This window comes from Puma concolor, chromosome A3 (genome assembly GCF_028749965.1).
Source record: "Puma concolor isolate L17-30 chromosome A3, mPumCon1.1.hap2, whole genome shotgun sequence".
NCBI classification, from domain to species: domain Eukaryota; kingdom Metazoa; phylum Chordata; class Mammalia; order Carnivora; family Felidae; genus Puma; species Puma concolor.
The window spans coordinates 105,724,720-105,744,900 of NC_141669.1; the positions used below are offsets into that span (position 1 = coordinate 105,724,720).

The following is a 20,181-nucleotide window of genomic DNA, read 5'->3' on the forward strand; positions in this document are numbered from 1 at the left end:
GAAAGCAGGAACAATAAGCCCCTCTTCCAATTTAAAAAAGCCAGAAATCCCACCATTCTCTGCAACAAAACTCCCCAAATTAAGCAGTAGCATTCAGTTTGAGAGGAAATTCAAAGATTTGAATTTCAAAAGGTTATTATTATGCATAACAGAGAGAGGGAAATGACAATGCAATTTAAATAACCCTCTCTAGAAACTTCACATTAAGTACATTTTAGACACAGTTTCAAGATGCAGAAATTAGGCGTTACTCTTCTGGCAATATTTCCTTCCTCAAGGTTATTTTACAGGGCCGACTAGCCACTGCATTGTGGGATTGCTTCATAGGAACACAAAATAACTACACCAAAATCAAGATTTGGTGAATACAAAACATTGCTCCAGACCACCACAGATTGTACCATTGCGATGTTTTTGCCTTTATTAATTTATAGGCTTAAAGGAGCAAAACTTCCAACACTGTCCTATATCACAACAGAGCCCGTCTTCTAAAATAGGCAATGATTTTATTAACAACTACATTGGCAATCTGCTTTAGACTGTTAACTACTGATATTTTGCATAATAGCTCATAATCACCATTGCTGCTTCTTCGTGTATATGTGCCACTCCGACTCACAAAATATAATGTAAAAACCATACATTAAAAGCTGGAAGAGTTTTACATGGGCCCTATACCTGCCACCAGCTAGCCTAGTGACCTCAGGCACTGATTTCATTCCTCAGCTCTTCCCTGTTTGATACGAGACTAATGCCATTTGTTGACAGCATAGTGTTGGTAGCAGAAGAAAATGACATGCGTGTTGGGGTAATGCTCACTGTTAGAATAACTAAGCCCCAGAATTTCATTAGCTCACCCATTAGACGTTTATTTTTCTCCTGTTTGAAGTCCAGTGCAGCTACTTCTGGTCAACAGGTGGGTGTCTTCCATGCAACAATCCAGGGACCATTCTCCTTATACCTTGAAATTTTACCACCTCCTTGCACTTCATCTCTGCCTGCATCCAGCTGGCATGAAAGCCCTGAGCTGAAATTGACAGACTTGACTTCTGCACATGTCCTATTGGCCGGGCCAAATCATGTGGCAGTAGCTGAATACAAAGGGAGTTGGGAATGGAGTCCCAGGCTGGGCACACACTTCCTAGGGTGAACTCCATATTACAGAAGGGGGACCATGTGAAACTCATATACATTACGAAGCATTTGACTGTTACAGCTGTTGACATTTTGGGTGCTCTTCTCTACAGTACTGACATTCCATACCAGCCACCCATAATCACATTGAGTATCAGTATGTTTAGATTGACCAAGGAGTGACCACAGCAAGACATATGGTGGCTTTTAATACCCACTATATGGTACACCTCACTGCAATATTTTGCTGTGTCAACAAATGGTTCCTCATCAGGTAGGAACCAAACTATGCTAAATCTTAAACTACCATGTATAGACAATTTTCTCTCCTATAGTGATTCAAGTGTCATAGTGAAGGAAATCTACAGAGAAAGCCAGTCTTTCATTACAGTGTATTGGCATCAGGCAGGCATCCTCTTTTCCAGGACTAGCCACTGTCCACAGAGGCAAAAGAGAGGCCCAAGGAGGCCATGCTAAGGAGGCAGGTCCTACATGACCGTCTCCCCACTATTCTGTCCTTTGTGGTCTAAGAAAATGAATATACCTGGAAAACATACAAGCAGATCATCACATCTTAAAAAAATTTTTTTAACATTTATTCATCTAAGAGCAAGAGCAGGGGAGGGCAGAGAGAGAGGGAGATACAGAATCCAAAGCAGGCTCCAGGCTCTGAGCTGTCAGCACAGAGCCTGATGTGGGTCTCAAACCCACAAGCCACAAGCTCATGACCTGAGCTGCAGTCGGATGCTTAACCGACTGAGCCACCCAGGCGCTCCAACAGATAATCACATCTTTTTTTTTTTTTAATGTTGTTTGGTAAAGATTTCTTTTTTAAAAATATAATTTATTGTCAAATTGGCTTACTTATAATACCCAGTGCTCATCACAACAAGTGTCGTCCTCAATGCCCATCACCCACTTTCCCTCTCCCCCACCCCTCATCCACCCTCAGTTTGTTCTCTGTATTTAAGAGTCTCTTATGGGTTGCCTCCCTCCCTCTCTGTAACTATTTTTCCCCCTTTCCTTCCCACATGGTCTTCTGTTAAGTTTCTCAAGATCTACATATGAGTGAAAACATATGGTATCTGTCTTTCTCTAACTGATTTCACTCAGCATAATACCTTCCAGTTTCATCCACGTTGCTGCAAATGGCATGATTTCATTCTTTCTCATTGCCAAGTACTATTCCATTGTGTGTAGAAACCACATCTTTTTTTTTTCATTTTTTAAAAATGTTTATTTATTTTTGACAGAGAGACAGAGCATGAGCAGGGGAGGGGCAGAGAGAGGGAGACACAGAATCTGAAGCAGGCTCCAGGTTCTGAGCTGGCAGCGCAGAGCCCAACGTGGGGCTCGAACTCACAGATCATGAGATCATGACTTGAACTGAAGTTGGACGATCAACCTGAGCCACCCAGGCGCCCCGATATAAACCACATCTGCTTTATCCACTAATCAGTTGATGGACATTTAGGCTCTTTCCGTGATTTGGCTATTGTTGAAAGTGCTGCTATAAACTTCGGGGTACAAGTGCCCCTATGCATCAGCACTTCTGTATCCCTTGGGTAAATTCCTAGCAGTGCTATTGCTGGGTCATAGGGTAGATCTATTTTTAATTTTTTGAGGAACCTCCACACTGTTTTCCAGAGTGGCTGCACCAATTTGCATTCTCACCAACAGTGCAAGAGGGTTCCATTTTCTCCACATCCTCACCAGCATCTGCAGTTTCCTGATTTGTTCATTTTAGCCACTCTGACCGCTGTGAGATGGTATGTCAGTGTGGTTCTGATTTGTATTTCCCTGATGAGGAGTGACGTTGAGCCAGATGATCACATCTTAGTCCAAATCAAATATTGCTTCAAATAAAGTCACCAAACATTCAAATCATCTGTCATCCCACTCAGAGGAAAAAATAAAAAACAATAACTATCACAAACCAAAGTCTGGGAGTGACAGCTGATGCCTTAAGTTGCTGCTTCTCAAACTTGAGTGTGCCTCAGACATTCTCTGGAGAGCTTGATAAGATACTGTCACGTGGGTCCCACCCTGTCAGAGTTGCTGGTTCAGGAGGCCTGGAATGGGGCCCCAAAGTTTGCACTTTTTACAAACTACCCACTGATGCTGACGGTCTGGGGACCACACTTGAAGAACACTGTCCTGTGCTACCTGACTTCTCCTTTGTCCCTGTTCCTGTCTCTCTGTCCCCTTGCTCACTAGCCAGCTTGCTATTCCAGGAACCCACCAGGCATGTCTGCATACCCAGGCCTGTGTACCTGCTGTTGCCCATATATTCCTATGGTTATACACTTGCTGCCTTCAGTTATTTGCCCACACTGCACCTTCTTGGGGACCCCTTCTCTTCCCTGACCACACAGTTTAAAATTTCTACGCTCCTACCCCACCACTCACTAGCCCCCCTTCCCTGTCTTTTTTCCCTTCCCCTAGTCTTATCACCTTCTGATACCCTAAGAAATTTACCTGTTTATATGTATGCTGTTTTTCTCTCCTAACGGGAATATGAGCCCCTTAGGGTGACAGGGATCTTCATTTCCCTATTGAGTCTTCAACACTCAGAACAGTGCCTGACCATTAGTAGGTGCTCAATAAAATATTTGTCAAAGAAAAGATGGAGTGTGGATGGAGGGAAGAAAGAATGGAGAGACAAGTTAAGCTCATCTTGCTCTGTAACAGATTTAGTCAGCTTGGAATGCAAATCACATCTCCTGTGCACTTGGCCAGTTTGCTGTACAGTTTGCTTGCAGCATCTTGCCTCATTGTAGAATTCTGAAAGCCTTTAGCCCACCAGTTACCTTGTTGCCAGCATTGTCTTCAAGCTCTTCTGGGGTTTGAGAGCTGCAAGTGACAGGCATTGCATGAGACTCTAGGATGGTCTTAAAGTAGGAGTGGGCATCTTTAGGTTTGGAAGGGAGTTATGGTCTCACAGGCTAATTATTGTTTTTACTGCTAATATTGGACCTCTTAGTAGTTCTGACTTGGGCTGTATGCACCAAGCCCATTCTGGGCCTTCCCCTTTGGCATGCTTGCTATAATAGAGAAGCAAATGTGAGGAGGAGAGCCACAAGATACAGATTACACCTTAAGGCAGGGTTTCTATGCATGGAAATCTCAGTTTAAAGCTGACATACCATCAAAAGTATAGTTCTTATTTAAAATATTGGATTGTTTGAATACAGAGCAATGTCTAATAGTTCCAATTGTTTGGATTTTTTAAATATTGGCTAAAATTATACAAGTTTGTAGTATGGAGTGCTAATGAGGTTCTATTCTTTATTCATACCAGCGAAATCCCTTCTTGATGTTTTGACCCATATTATCCAACAGGGAAGAGGTTGTTTTTGTTTTGTTTTGTTTTGTTTTGTTTTGTTTTACCAGTACTCTATTTGTAAAACTATATGATCAGAAGCTTTAGAAGTGGACAGCTTGCCAACTTGCTGTTTCCATAGCCTCAAGCAGGTGCTCAACTCTGTGAGGTTTTCAAATAATTGGTAGAATGATAATAACTAACTTTTGGAAATAAGATAGGTCCCATTGCTTTGCCCAGGCAAAGCCTGTATTCTCACCAGGAGATGGTGTCAGCATATGACCCTCAGATGAGAAAAAGCAAAATTAGGGATGTGTTGATATGACCCATATGACCAATCTAAATAAAGCAGAATTAAGGTTACTTAAGGTTATTAAGGTTCTTTTGCTCAGTGTGAAATTCCAGTGCATCAAATTTTATCATCTTGGAGACTGAAGGAAAGAAAACAGTCTTTAATGTTATTAAATTTGATGATGTTGCCCATTATAATTTATAGGTCTGATTTTTATTGCCAGACACATGTACTTGTGCAAATACACGCTGTCCTATTTTCAGTCCCCTGGGAAGTTTGAGAATTAGATGGTGACACCAGCCACTGTGTATCTCGTAGTTTCTGTTTCAAAGACTTCTAAAATCTAAAATCAGTGTGGGAATTTGGAGGCCTTTGTACCTGCTGCCAGGACACGTAGCTCCCTACAGTAGCCTTTGTAAAAGAGGGCAGAGACCTTAGTGTGCTGGCCTGAATAGGTGAGTGCCAAAAATTGGAGCATTCCACTGCCAGCTCTCAGATTTATGCTGGAGCTTGCTTACCTGGGCCCATGCTCCTAAGAGAGGCCAATTGTGAGCATCTTTTAAAAAGTCCTTGTTCAGCAATGTCATGTTGGTGGCTTGAAATTAGCCATGGTTGGGAACATTTGCACCCTAGAAATGGGCAAGACACTACAGTCGGAGCTTGTGTCCCCACCTCCCTAGCCGCTTCCCAGAGCCAATTGTTGAACATTTACCAGCATGTGCTGTTACTAATTGCAATAGATTACAGGCCCGGTCCTAATTCACTGGCTTTCCCTGTCGCCACATCCTTTGTAATGTGACTTTGCAACTCCTTCCTTAAAGAGATGGACTCTGTTTCCCTGTACCTTGAATCTGAGCTGGACTTCTGACTTGCATTTGTTGTATGATATAGTGAAACCAAAAATGTGCCTATTTCTAGCCTAGGTCTCAAAAGGCTTCACTTCTGTCTCTTGTAACACTGACACCACCATAACAAGCCCATGTTGTCCTGCTGAAAGATTAGAGTCCATGTGGGCATGCCAGGCCAATCGATCTCCATCCATTCCGTAGCTAACCACAGAACACTTGAGGGAGCACAGGCAAGACCAGAAGAACCACCTACCTGAGCTCAGTACAGATTTCCAGTCCCAATGGTGAGCTAAATCAGTGGTTAAGTCACTAACCATTGAGTGGTTTGTTATTGCAGCAAAAGCTAACCGATAAACTAATCGACTCACAATTTCTGGTAAGTTTTAAACAAACAGACATCAATGGTATTGCTAGGATTAATATATGGGCCAATGTCTATTTGGGAAACTGTTTCACCTGCAGAGTCACTTTGAAAATACTTTCTACCCATCCCCTCAGTTTGCTACCTGTTACCCTCAGAAAGTTGATGAGATTATTTGGGCATTAGCATCAGTGAGGTGGAATACAAATAGAAACTAGAGAATCTGTAGCTATCTAGGCAATGACTATCTCAAGATGGTGGGCCAGTCTCTTGCCCCTTCCACTGATACTGCTTAGGCCATATGGGCTGTTTCTGTTTCTCGAAAAGGCAAGTCTTTTTCTCTCTTGAGACCATTATCCTTGGTGTTCCTCCTACTGGAATGCTCTGTCTCAACTTGGCAAGACCTACACCTTCTTATCCATCCATATTCTTACTTATCTGAGCATCCTTCACTAATAACCATGTATCACTACTAGCCACGATATTACTCTCCTGAAAGTTACTCTATCACAATGCTCCAACAGAAATATGATGCAAGGTACATATTTAATATTAAATATCTAGTAACCATATTTTAAAACACAAAAGTAAAATTTAATATATTTTGCTTAATTCAAAATATCCAAAATATTGTCATCTCAATGTATGATCAGTACAAAAAATTAGTAAATCTTATGGACCACAAAATACCTGCATACTACTTTTTATACTAGCCTTACTTATAATAGCCCAAAACTGGAAACAACCAAATTATCCTTCAATAGGTAAATTGTGGTGTGCTGTATCATGGAATACTACTCCACAATAGGAACTATTGATACTCAAAACAATTTGGATGGATCTCATTATATCGAGAACAAAAAAGCTAATCTCAAATGGTCATACACTGTATTTATAGAACAATCTCAGAATCACAAATTAATGGGTATGGAAAACAGTAGTGGATGCCAAGGATGAGGGGGTAGAGGTCATTATAAAAGGGTAGCAAGAAGACAATCTTTGTAGTGATGGAACATGTCTGTATCTTGATTGTGCCGGTGATTACACAAATCTACACATGTGATAAAATGTTATACTACTATTGGTGCACATTGCACCAATGTCAAATTCATGGTTTTGATGTCATACTTTAATTATGTGACTATGGGAAGAAACTGGATGAAGGGTACAGAGAATCTCTGTATACGAACTGTGCAACTTCCTGTGAATGTAGTATTTCAAAGTAATGTTCAAGCACTAATTCCTGAAACCTATGAACATGTTAGGTTACATTGCAAAAGGGAATTAAGGTTGCAAGTAGAATTATGGGTACTAATAAACTGACCTTAATGTGAGGAGATTATCCAGATGGATCCAGTGTGGTCACAAGCGTTCTTAAAAGTGGAAGCGTGAGGCAGAAGAGGAGAGTCGGGTAGAAGAAGAAAAGTCAGAGAGAGATTCAGTATTTCTGGCTTTGAATATGGAAGAAGGGGCCAAGAACCAAGGAATGCAGATGGCCTGTAGATGCTAGAGAAGGCAAGGAAATGGATTCTTCCTTAGAGCCTCCGGAAAGGAACACAGCTCTGCTGACACCTTGATTTTCACCCAGTAGGACTCATTTTAGTCTTTTGACATCAAGAATCATAAGAAATAAATTTGTGTTGTCTAAGATACTAAGTTTGTGGCAATCTGTTACAGCAGCAATAGGAAACTAATGCAGTGGGAATTCAGAGAGATGTACAGATGTAGCAGATAGTTGGAGAGTGGAATGAACACTAATTGGTGGTGATTGGATGTGGAGGATGATAGAGAAAGGGGAAGTCAAAATGGATTCCCAGAATAACTTTAGCAATTTGATGTAACATAGGAGCTGCATACTAGGATTGAGTTATCTGTAGAAGGAACCAGTTGAACAAGTAGGAAGTTTGTGACTTATGTTTCAGAAATGTCAATAATGGGAAGAATCCAAGAGGAGATTTGGATTGCATAAATCAGAAGCTTAGGAGAGGAGTTTGGGCTATGTCTGCACATTTGGAGACATTGGCATAAGGAGGAAATAAATTTGTGGTTTGCAGTAAGACCGTGGTGAAATAGTAGCTTTTGACCATAACATTTACATATTTTCTGCAATTTTTGAGTGCCTGTTCTGTTGATGCTCTTCTATGAACTATGATAGTCCTCTTGCTACTGTTTTAACATTATGTTATCACTCTGGACAGTGTAAAAATGATTAGAATTTAAATATGTTTTCCTCAAAGGATGCCTTTTGTCAGTCCCCTGTGTTGGGTGGCAGAAAAATGAGATGGATGAATTGAAGCCAGCATGAAGAATTGGGCTGGACCAGAGTGGTCTTGCAATGTTGAGGGTCCAGACAGTGTGAAGTTGGGTGCATGAATGTGATAAATCCAACCACAGCCACAGATTCCAGAATCAGGATGGAATCAGGAAGCTTGGATGAGAAGGAACCAGCAAGTAGGTGAAATCCAAACAACTCAATAAGTAGGAAGTGCCTAAGAGAGTCATACAGTAGAAAAGGACAAATAAGAAACAAAGAGTGTGGTATGGAGGCTGAGTTCAAATGCACATGGTAGAAATTGGAATCCAGAGTCAGCTCTACATGAGAAGAAAGGGGCTTCAGCTGTTGAGAAGGCAGATGCAGTTGGATTTGGGCTCAGGTCAGAAAAGCAAGCTTGAAGCTTGGAACAACTGGATTACAGGTGTCTGTGCAGTAGAAATGGGGACCAGGTACAAGAATAATCTTACTGAGCCAGTATGCTCTGAAGTTTTTCTGGAGGGGGAAGCACCTGGTGGAAAACAGGGACTGTCCCATGCGTGATGTCCAAGAGACACTACAATAAAAGAATCTGAGGGAGAATTTTTTTAGATGCAATAATAATTTGTCTTCGAAAATAACTTTATTTTTAGATTGAACCCATCCCAAGTTTTTTATGTTTTCCCCTGAATCACAGATGTGTGAATCATGTTATATTTTACCTAAAAGCAACATACCTGAAAGCCTTTTAGTCCTGGTCCTGAGCCTATGACAAATGTGTATCTGAGCAATGGCATCTGGACAGGGGTATAGTGGGGTTGGTGCCATCCCCTCTGCAATACAATTTCTCAAACAGCCATCTTTCTTCTACCAATGACAGGCCGGTCATTAAACCTAAATTATCTGAACACGGCTAGGTATTTCTGAAGTACTTAAGTATCCATTATTACATTTGCCAAGTTCTTCAAAGTAGAATTGAGGCTAAGAAAAGAAAAATCTCTTCATGAGGGAGTCAGTGAGGAAAGAACCACTTTTGAGATGTACATTAAAGGTGTCATATTAAGTATCCAGATGTCTGTCTGGCTCAAAACCTTCATAGTCCAGTAATTATATTGACTCCTCACTTCAGCTGTAGGGCCTGCAAGTGTACCTCCAAGTAGTTGTCAACGTCAAAGGTTAGACCAATACCATTTTGATGGTAAGTGGGGGGAATATGAACAAAATATTGTCTAATAGATTGGCTCCCATTCTGCTTATCTTGTCCCTAGCCCTCCCCATCTTCAACACGACCCTTTTCTGCTAACTGCATCCCCCATGAAGGTCAAAGCTTTTGGAACATATTCATATTATTAGCTATTATTTTTTATGTATTTTATTTTTATTTTTGTTATAAAATATACATATCATAAAATTCACCATTTTAACCATTTTTGAGTATATAGCTCAGTGGCATTAAGCACATGGACATTATTGTGCAACCTTCACCTCCATCCATGTTCAGAACGTTTTCATCTTCCCCAAATGAAACTATACATTATCAAACAGTAAGTCCTGGGGCACCTGGGTGTCTCAGTCAGTTGAGTGTCTGATTCTTGATTTTGGCTCAGGTCATGATCACAGAGTCGTGAGATCAAGCCCCATGTCAAGCTTCATGCTCCCCAGCTCCCCAGTTCACTTGCTTTCTCTGTCTCTTTCTAAAGTTAATAATAATAATAATAATAATAATAATAATAATAAAAACAATAAGTCCCCATTCTTCCCTCATACCAGCCCCTAGAAACCACCATTCTACTTTTTGTCCTTATGAATTTAACTACTTTAGTTACCTTATGTAAGTGGAATCCTACAATATTCCCTTGTGTATGGCTTATTTCACTTAGCATAATGTCTTCAAGGTTCATCCATGTCTTATCATGTGTCTCAAGTATCTTTTTAATAGTTTTGAATACATTAGAAAATCAATACCTCGTGAACTTGTATCCTGTGGCCCAAAGTCCACTCAAAACCTCTTCTGAGCATGCCAACATTTTGGAAACTACAGCTGCTCCCCATCAGTGTACCACTACTATTACTGAATATTCAAGCTCTACAAATTAATAAAGAATGGCAGAAGTTGCAAAAAAGAATAAAAATAAAAATAAAATTACCAGGCATGTATAGCGAATTAAACTTTGAACAAGAAAGTTGAAAATGTAATTCATGGTCCTGATGCTGAGTTTTTGCTCTAAAAATATTCAGGAGAATAAAGTGTTAGTGGCAATTTTCTGGGCCAGTTAGCATGCTCAAGTCAGGTTGAGTTTTAAAATCTACCTGCAAGGTCACTTCATTTTCTACCTAAACAAGAACATTCTTATAAATTCTTCCATACATGCTTCTGATATTTAATATTATATGTAAACTTGACTGGGGAAGGGATGTCCAGATAGCTGGTAAACTGTTTTGGGGTGTATCTCTGAGGCTGTTTCTGGAAGAGATTAGCATTTGAGTTGGGAACTGAATAAAGCAAATGACCTTCCCCAAGGTGGGTGGGCATCATGCAATTCTTTGAGGGCTCAAAGAACCAAAAGGCAAAGGAAGAGTGAATTCACTCCCTCCCTGCTTGAGCGGAGACATCCTCTTCTGTCCTTGGACATGGGCCCTACTGGTTCTTATGTTTTCAGATTGAGATTTATATCAACTAAGAGTCCTTGGTTCTGACACCTATGGACTCAGACTGATTTATATCACTAGCTTTGTCCAGCTTGTAGACAGCAGACCATGGGACATTTTGGCCAACGTTACCACATTAGCTAATTCCTATAATAAATCTCCTCTTACATACATCTGTATAAATCCTACTGGTTCTGATTCTTGGAAGAGCTCTGAGCAATACAATGCTTATACCATGAGCTTCAACCAGTATGACCTAAAAGACTTCCTAGAGGGGCAAGAAATAAGGGATACCAGTTTAGGTCCAATGTGGTTTCTTTATATGTCTCCATCTGCTCATCCACTTGTTCAACAATCAGAGGAGATGTTTCTTTCCTAAGCTGCACACCACTTTTGGTGAATATGGCCACCACAAAATTAAGTAGTCTTTTCTGGTACTCAAAAACTTTAGCAAGAAATGTAGAACAATAGAAATATAGGTGAAAGGGCCCAAGATTAGAAACCTACTTGTGAGTCAGACACGTTAATGAATGATTCAAACACATCAAAACACTCATTCTGTATGAACCGCCATTTCTCAGGCAAGATAAGAATCTGAATGGACTGGTGCCATTTGGAAAACCAAGCTGTCATCTGATGTAGTTTCCAAAGGATAGCAGCTTCTTCAGTCATTCGTGAATGACTACTCTCGATATTTCAAAATGATGGTTGTAGAAAACAAAACAAAAAACAAAAAGATGGTTGTTACCCATGTAAATCAATCTCTTTTTCTGGACATTAACCCAAAGGATGGATTTTTAACATTTTATTTCTATATGTTTGGATACATGTTAATTTCAATAAGTGTTGCCTGTTGGTTTAAAAATACTTTTAAAAATTGAGGCGCCTGGGTGGCTCAGTTGGTTAAGCGTTAGACTTCAGCTCAGGTCATATCTCATTTGTGGGTTCAAACCCCGCATCAGGCTCTCTGCTGACAGCTGAGTGCTTGGAGCCTACTGCAGATTCTATCTGTCTCTGTCTCTCTCTCTCTCTGCTCCTTCCCTGCTCACACCCTCTTTCTCTCAATAAACTAAATAAACATTAAAAAAATATTTTAGGAAAGAAATATACCAAATGTGGTTTACAAAAGAGCACGAGAAATCTGATGATTGCCTGACCATACCCCATGATAACTCCAAGTTCTGCTTACCAGAGGCCATCATGACATTTCTTCAGTTTGGACCTTTTTTTTTCCTTTCAGTTGTGTTTTGTTTCTTTGTTTTTTAAAAAAGATTTTAAGTTATCTCTACACCCAATGTGCTGTTTGAACTTAACAACCCTGAGACGGAGTCACATGCTCTACTGACTGAGCCAGCCAGGCACCCCTCAGTGTTTTATATATAGCCAAAAATATATGTATGCAGCTTCAGCAATTTTAGGCATCTCCCTCCTTTTATTTTTTGCTATGTAGATAGAAGTTAGCTTTCTTACATAATCTGCCCACCTCCCTTATTTTCCCAATATAATTTTGTGGGCTGTTTTTGATTATGTATGTTAAATGGTCCTTATATTTTGTGATTTTTGTCATTGCTTACTGATGAGCCAAGAATTATCTTATGATTATCTTTTCTTTCTATTTCAGTTTTTGGTTTTCCCAAAGTTTCATGTCTTTCTCTTATTTTTATGATGGGTTCTTTACAAATAATCATTTATTGGTGCACCTGGGTGGCTTTGTCAATTAAATGTCCTACTTCAGCTCAGGTCATGATCTCACCATTCAGAGTTCGAGGCCCACGTTGGGCCCTGTGCTGACAGCTCAGAGTCTAGAGTCTGCTTCAGATTCTGTGTCTCCCTCTGTCTCTCTGCCCCACCGTCCATGCTGTCTGTCTGTCTCTCTCTCTCTTTCTCTCTCTCTCTCTCAAAAAAAAAGTAAACATTAAAAAATTATAAATAATCATTTATTTTGTAAAGAATGTACATCTTGCAAGGTGACATGTATTTTTCTGTTTATCTCCAAATTCCCTGCTACTTTGTGATGTCACACAGAGCTTGGGTGAGTTCCCCAGCTTGCCTATGCACCCAGGCTAGTGCTAGTTCCAGACACACAATTATTGGTGTTGCCTAAAATTGACTCCTAATTGCGTACTGAAAATGGAATAGGACTTTGCAACCAGACAGTCAAACATGGCCCCTTAAGAGCCAAGTCTGAAATGAGGTAGATTTGGGTTTCACTCCATTCCTGGCACTTAGTAACCATGGTACCATGGGTAACTAACTATGTGATTTAACTTCCCTGAGTTTAAATCCCTGCACTTGTAAAATAAATACCTCACAGAACTGTCAGAATATAAGAGAATGGCTATTCCACTTAGCCTAGACAATGTCCGATTCCAGGAAATATTCATTTCGTGTTACCCAGTATTACTGTTGCTGATGTTTTCAAATGGCTTCTTCCAATGCCTTCTAATTTAGTAATTCCAACTATTCCAGAAGCTAGGCAAATCTGGAATTATGTGCACTTAGAGAGGAAGACTCTATCTCAGGCCGCCAGGGTCACAGGCTGCCAGGGTCACAGTGATCCCACAGAGCAGTGGGGACTGCTCTGATATTCAAGACAGCAAGTGTAGGAGCCTGTTCCTAGGATGTGAATTGCCTGGGCTTGCATATCATTTCAGTTTCTTCCTACCTGGGTGAACGTGGGCACTCCTTCATCTCCCTGAGACTCAGTTTCCTTATCTATATGGCGGGAATAATAACAACCCTTACGACACAAATTATTGTGAGGAGCATGCGTGAGTTTATACGTATAAAACAGTGTCTAGCACAATTAGCCCAACATAAATATACTTCAAGTAGCATTTTCTTGTCCCTGGTAAGGTGCTGTGCCAACCATACCAGGCAGCCTGACACAACTGATCCCAGATGCCCTTCTCTTGCTTGCCAGTCCTTTGAATCTCTGCTCATTATCCCAGCTAATAGGCCCAAATGGGGAGATGCTACCTACAAGAGCTTTGAGACTAGGCATACGTATAAAGCAGGACAACACCCCAAGCTGGGGCCAACAGCTGGGGTCTTGCTAAAAGCAGCTTAAGGGCTGAGATGACAGTGAAGCTGTCAGAGTGTTGTGTTAGAGTCTGGGGATTTGGATTTCCTTCAGTTTCTTCCAGGATAACTTCCATACAAGAACATGTGGTGACCAAAGCCATCCATCAAAGCAGTATTTGCTCTGAGTTTTGCAAGAAACTTTTGGAAACAGGGATTCGGGGGTCTGTTTACCCTCTTTCTCTAGGAATGTAACTACACAGTAGCATAATAAAGACCTTGAGAAGTCCCACAAAGGAAATTTATATAATCCATTGTTTCCCAGATTTACCTACCTGAGGAACCAACCTTCCATCCTCTAAATTTTTCACCTTTCAGAAAGCTGATGTTCCCAGGAACACACTTTTGGTAACCCTTAGTCAGACTAGCAGGTGAGTGCTCACATGCCTGTTTAGTAACGAAACGAATTAGGAAACATTAGCAATAAGTCTTGAAATGCCTGATTTAAAAACCTGTAGCAAAAGTTTCTGTGCTGAATAGTCTCTACCAAATCGTTCTGGAAGTAGGTCTGCTGGAACTCAGGAGCAGGTCAAGGTATTCCATGCCCTTGATTCACATAGATGCTGAACAGCAGGGGTCTTTTTTCTACCTGAGGGGTTGTCCAGGTTCCCAGCAGCCCTTTGACCTTACTTACTCAGTGACAGAGTTCAGCTCAGTCAGAAAAAGGGTCTTTCTGGAGAGACATGGCAGAACCCAAAAATCTCCAAAATCTCCGTTACCTTATTAGAGCCCACCTTCCCCATTAATGCATATCTCTCTAGGGGAACAAGTTTCCTAAAAATCGCAGGGGTGAACATGTCTGATAAAGAAAGCTAGTGCAGGGCAGTGTTGCTTTTCTAGTGATTCAAAGCACGTGTTTTGAGGTTCTGATTCTCCAGACTTGCCATTTTCTGACTTCTGAGCTTCTGTTTCCTCCATAGAGATATGATAATAACACCTCCTGTGCAGAGAAGAGTTAATGTGTGAGACCACGTATCTTAGAAAAGCTGATTTGTAAGGTTGCATATGGAAGCTTGGATTTTAGGAGGGGTCCCACCTTTCCCTGATAAGAATGATTCACTGTGCCTAAATTGTTTATGCAAATAATGTTGTTTATGCTGAACCCCTGAATTCCTTCTGGATTCTAAAATTTTGGCATGGGCCAAGCAAAGGGTACTTATGTGACCTATACTGAATAAAACCTTCAGGCACTGAGTGTATCACAAGCTTATCTGGTCAACAACATTTTTCACGTACTGAAACCATTCAGTACTGGAGGAATTAATCGCGTCCTATGTGAGTCCACTGAGAGAGAATGCCAGGAAGCCTATGCCTGGTTTCCTCCGGACTTTGCCCATGTGTCTTTTTCCCTTTGCTGATGATGCTTTGCATATGTTCACTGTAATAAATCACAGCTGGAGTGTGAGTATGTGCTAAGTTCTGTGAGTTCTCCTAGCCAATCAAACCTGAGGGTGGTCTTGGAACACCCCATCACCCCCTGCCACCAAAATAGGGCTATTGTGAGTTCTAAGTGAGATAGACAAGGTGAACCTTGAGCACTATGCCAGGTACAGACAGATCATGGACATATCCAAGAGAAGAAACCGTTCCAAGCAGATCATGGATTTTAGGAGGGCCCCCTACCGTGTATCTCTCTCTTTCATGATGTAAAAAGCATCAGGACTACTTCACCTGAGTGTGAGTTTCCTCATTGCTACCAGAGTAATGGCCATCGCTAATGAAATATCACTGTACCTCATGGTGATGCTGTCTCTACATTTAGGGAAACATTGCTTGAAAATGTAGAACTTTTAAATTTTCCTGTCTAGTTTCTTCCTCTATAACTCTTTAGCTCAAACTTACTAGAAGTGTAGAACTGTATAACCATGTAAATTACAGTTATGTAGTATCACAGGATACAGTGTAGGTAAATTAATTCAAGCACAGGACAACTGCCTTATTTTAGAACAAGAACAGTATTAGTTCATTGATATCTTCTTTTTTATATTTTCATATGAGTGGCATGGCAACCACTGGGACATTCACAAATAGGAAGGGAATAGTAAAACATTTCTATTCTGATTCTAAAAATATTTGACCTAGCATTTTCAGTGCTAGTTCATGTATGAATTCATGCAAAATAACTCTCCTTAAGTGATTTTTCTAAGATAATTGCTACCTTGTTTTAAAAAAAATAGTCATAAAGTTTATTCAAATGTCAAGTGGACTCCACCAACACATGACCAAATTATATTTTCAAATGTATTTTTATTTTCACGATATAATACTGAGAGGTAGTGTATAGACCCACTTACATATTTGGCATAATTTCCTGGCCACTGAAAACATTCCAGGCCCTCAGCCAACCAGATGGTAACATCATAATCAAGGTTCCTCTGAGTTAATGCAATTGTATAACAGCTAACACAGTTACCACATTGGATGTTATTACTTGAGACTTTGAAGCAGCTAAAGTAGAAAGAGAAAAATGATGGGCACCTGAAGATACAAGGTATGGGATGATAAGCAGGTCTTTGCTATTGGTATTTTCTGTGCCAAAATTTACTCCACTATGTAATGGCTTAAAGCAACAGCCATTTATTTATGTCTTGATTCTATAAGTCAGCACTTTGGGTCTAGCTTAGCTGCATGATTCTTCTCCTGGTTTTGACTGGGTTCACTTAGTGGATAGCTGCTGGTCAGTTATGTGGCTTTGCTACCAGAGCTGATTATTGGATGCACTGATGGGTGACTGGACCACACCATCTGTCATCCTCCAGCAGGATGACCTGGCCTTGTTCTCAAGCTGGCTGTTTGTTCCAAGAGCAGTAAGAAGGCAAACCCCAGTGTCCAAGATCATTTCATGCTTGTGTCATGGTTTCTGTTGTCCCATTGGCCACAGCAAATTACATATTCAGGCCCAGAGTCAGTGTGGGAGAGACCCACATAAGGACATGGACACTGGGAGGCATGAAACATCAGGGGCCATTCCTCTAATGGTCTACCACAACTGGATTCCTTAAATTCTTTACATTTTGGCTTGGGTATTCTCAAAAGTTTAAAGTCAGCCGACCTGTATTTATTAACCCACTTTAGTAAGGTACTTAAAGAATTTTTTAAGTTGTGCTATGCTCTCCAAAAGAAACAACACATCAAGGTGTTTTCAGCCCTTATTATCTTTCATTGATTTTTCTTTATCCCTTTATATTAGTTTCCCCAATTAGTCTTAAGTAACAACCACGATGGATGGGAAAATGGGTTTTGATAGAGTCTAGGGAGTTAAGGCTGTGAAAAATCTGATCACTGTCAAGAGAATACATATCCAGTGCTGTGGTCTAATTGTGTCCCTCCAAAACCCATAGGTTGAACTCCTAACCCTCGAGGTGAGCTCATTAGGAAGTGGTGGGGCCTTTGGGAGAGGACTAGCTCATGAGGGTGGAATCTCATGAATGGAGAATTAGTGCCATTGTTAGAAGAGGACAGAGAGAGCTCCTTTTTCCCTACCAACATGTGAGGTTCCAGCAAAAAGACAGCCATGCAGGAAGTCCATTCTCACTAGACACCGAATCTGCCAGAGCCTTGATCTTGGACTTCCAGACTCCAGAACTGTAAAGAATAAACGTCTGTTGTTTAAGCTAGCCAGTCTCAGGTATTTTGTTATGGCGGCCCAACACCCGGGTAGAGGATGGAATAGGAACTTGGGAAAATGTGAAGGCACCAGGAAGACCCTGTTTCCCAAGCAGGGATAACTGGTTAAGAGAAGAAACACATTTTAATGGAAGGTAAAGGCGAGGGAAGGGGAGGGGGAGAGCAAGGGAAGATGTTAACACCTTTGGTGCTCTTACCCCAGGTGTCATTCACTGAATAAATGTACTGTGCTCATGATTTTAGTCTGTGAGCAGATATTTCTTGAGCAGGTACTGCATGCAGTAGTGAACAAGCCGATAGTACCCCTTCTCTGGTGGATATTACCAGATATTTCCCTACTATGTCTGGTAGGGAAAAAAAGACACTAGGCACACAATTACACCTAATTAATTGATAGCAAGTAGGTAAATGCTGGGAAGAATATGTACATGGAGCTATATGAATGTATAACTCACCTATTCAAGCCTAAAGGCTGAGGGAAGGTTTCCCAACAAAGCAACGTTGAAGCCAAACCATCATCATTTATAATGCCTGCAAAAGTGTTTTTCAGGGTTCCCCAAATGATCATGATGGTCCTATTCACAATAAACTGAGAGATGGAAAAGCAGTTACCCACGATCATAGTGAATAGGCAACCTACCTGGGATTCAAACCCAGGTTGTCTGACATGTTTTCGGTACCATAAAGCACACAGTGACTATTTTAAATATTTTCTAGAGGTATCCTGGTCACAAGGTATATTTTAATTAGGTAAACTACATTGTTTCAAATAGGCAACATACATGCTACAAAGTTCTAAACATAATATACAGTGAAAAAATGGGTCTTTCTCCCTGCTTTGTCTCCCCAGCTCCTTTCTCTGCAGGCAATGCCAGTCAACTTTCTTCTCTATTTGTTCAGAGATCTATTTATATTTGTAGCACTTACTTTGTGCCAGGGACTTTTCAGAGTGTTTTACCAATGTTTACTAGTTTAATCCTAATAATAATTTTATATGGTGAATGTGATTACTAACCTCATTTTTCATGTATAAACATATATTTGTCCATACAGAGGTTTGAGATTTCAAGTGCACACCAAATTTTGAGATGCTTCTCCCTGCATGCTAGTCAACTTCTGCTTTGCTAATACCACATAACAAGTTCAGAATTTTAGTGGCTTAATTATAAGCCTTGATTTCTTACTCATGAGTCACCTGTGGCTCAGCTGGGCACGGCTTCAGACTGGAGGTTGGATTTGGATCTGCTTCATGCATCTCTCCTTCCAGGATGCAGGCTGAGGGAGTATCACCCACCAGAAGCACAAGGAGGAAAGTAGAAACACAGAGTGCCTTCTGTTCTGAGTGCCTTCTACTCTTCTACTCAGAGTGCCTCCACACCGGACTGCTGCACAGTCCATATCAAGGCAGTTCACATGGCCAAATCCAAAATCAGTTGGGCAGGGAACTGTATATCCACATGGCAAGTGCAAGGAGAAAACAAATCATGAGTGAAATATCTTATCTACACCCCCTGAAAATCCAACTTTCATCTTTTGCTGCTGATACCTAGAGGAATAATCGAAAAGGCAGAACTGCGAATGGATAGTTTTCCTATCATCTTCTGCTGGCGAGATACAAACATTATCTCTTTTCTGTTTGCATTTCCCAGGTCTTTGCATCATGTTCGGAAAGAAAAAGAAAAAGATTGAAATATCTGGTCCATCCAACTTTGAACACAGGGTTCACACTGGGTTTGATCCGCAAGAACAGAAATTCACGGGCCTCCCGCAGCAGTGGCACAGCCTGTTAGCAGACACGGCCAACAGGCGGAAGCCCATGGTAGACCCTTCCTGCATCACACCCATCCAGCTGGCTCCTATGAAGGTATGGTGAGGATTCTGTCTTTATGTTGGCTTAAGAAGCATGTTCTCATTTAATGCAGTGTACCATATTTACAGGCAAGCTAGAAAATGCCTAAATCATGTATTTGTTTTTAAGTATCTGCTGATTATCCACACTTACTCTTCAGTGATTATAATGTTCACCACTTATTGTAAATTGCAGCACATGAAAAGGAACTGCAACTTTCAGATGTGAGATTTTTTTTTAATCAAACACATAAAATGTAATCACAAAATAGACAAGTCTTATTTCTACTTAAAAATGGCGTGTGTTGGGATGCCTGGGTGAAGTGTCCGACTTCAGCTCAGGTCATGATCTCACAGTTGGTGAGTTCGAGCCCTGCGTCGGCTCTGTGCTGACAGCATGGAGCCTGGAGCCTGCTTCAGGGAGTTCAGTCTCCCTCTCTCTCTGCCCTCCCCCACTCACACACTGTCTCTCTCTCTCTCTCTCTTAAAAAATTTTTTAAATAAAAATAAATAAAATGGTGTTTGCTAGTCTTCATACTGAAGAATATTATCTACCCCCTCTGGTAAGTGTGGTCAGTAACCTCTGATGAAATAGGCTACCTTTAGGTGTTTTGAATTTGCCCTTTAGAATGTTTAACTTGCATATCAAATATAGCACTAACAGATTTTAACAATAATAAATGATTCATATGTATGTATATACACATACATAAACATACATGTCCACACATATATGTACCTTTTATATATAATCATGTTTATATACAT

General features: G+C 40.7%; 1 protein-coding gene across 8 annotated transcripts in view; it reads left to right on the forward strand.

Moving 5' to 3' along the window:
- The window catches only part of PAK5 (p21 (RAC1) activated kinase 5), a 321,116-nt gene that overhangs the window by 197,293 nt on the left and 103,642 nt on the right, over positions 1-20,181 (forward strand). For all 8 annotated transcript variants that reach the window (XM_086701691.1, XM_086701692.1, XM_086701693.1 and 5 more), the window contains one exon: positions 19,215-19,429. In XM_086701691.1, the coding sequence (XP_086557817.1) occupies positions 19,226-19,429 (204 nt within the window). In that variant the 5' untranslated portion in view covers positions 19,215-19,225. The remainder of the gene's footprint in view (positions 1-19,214; positions 19,430-20,181) is intronic.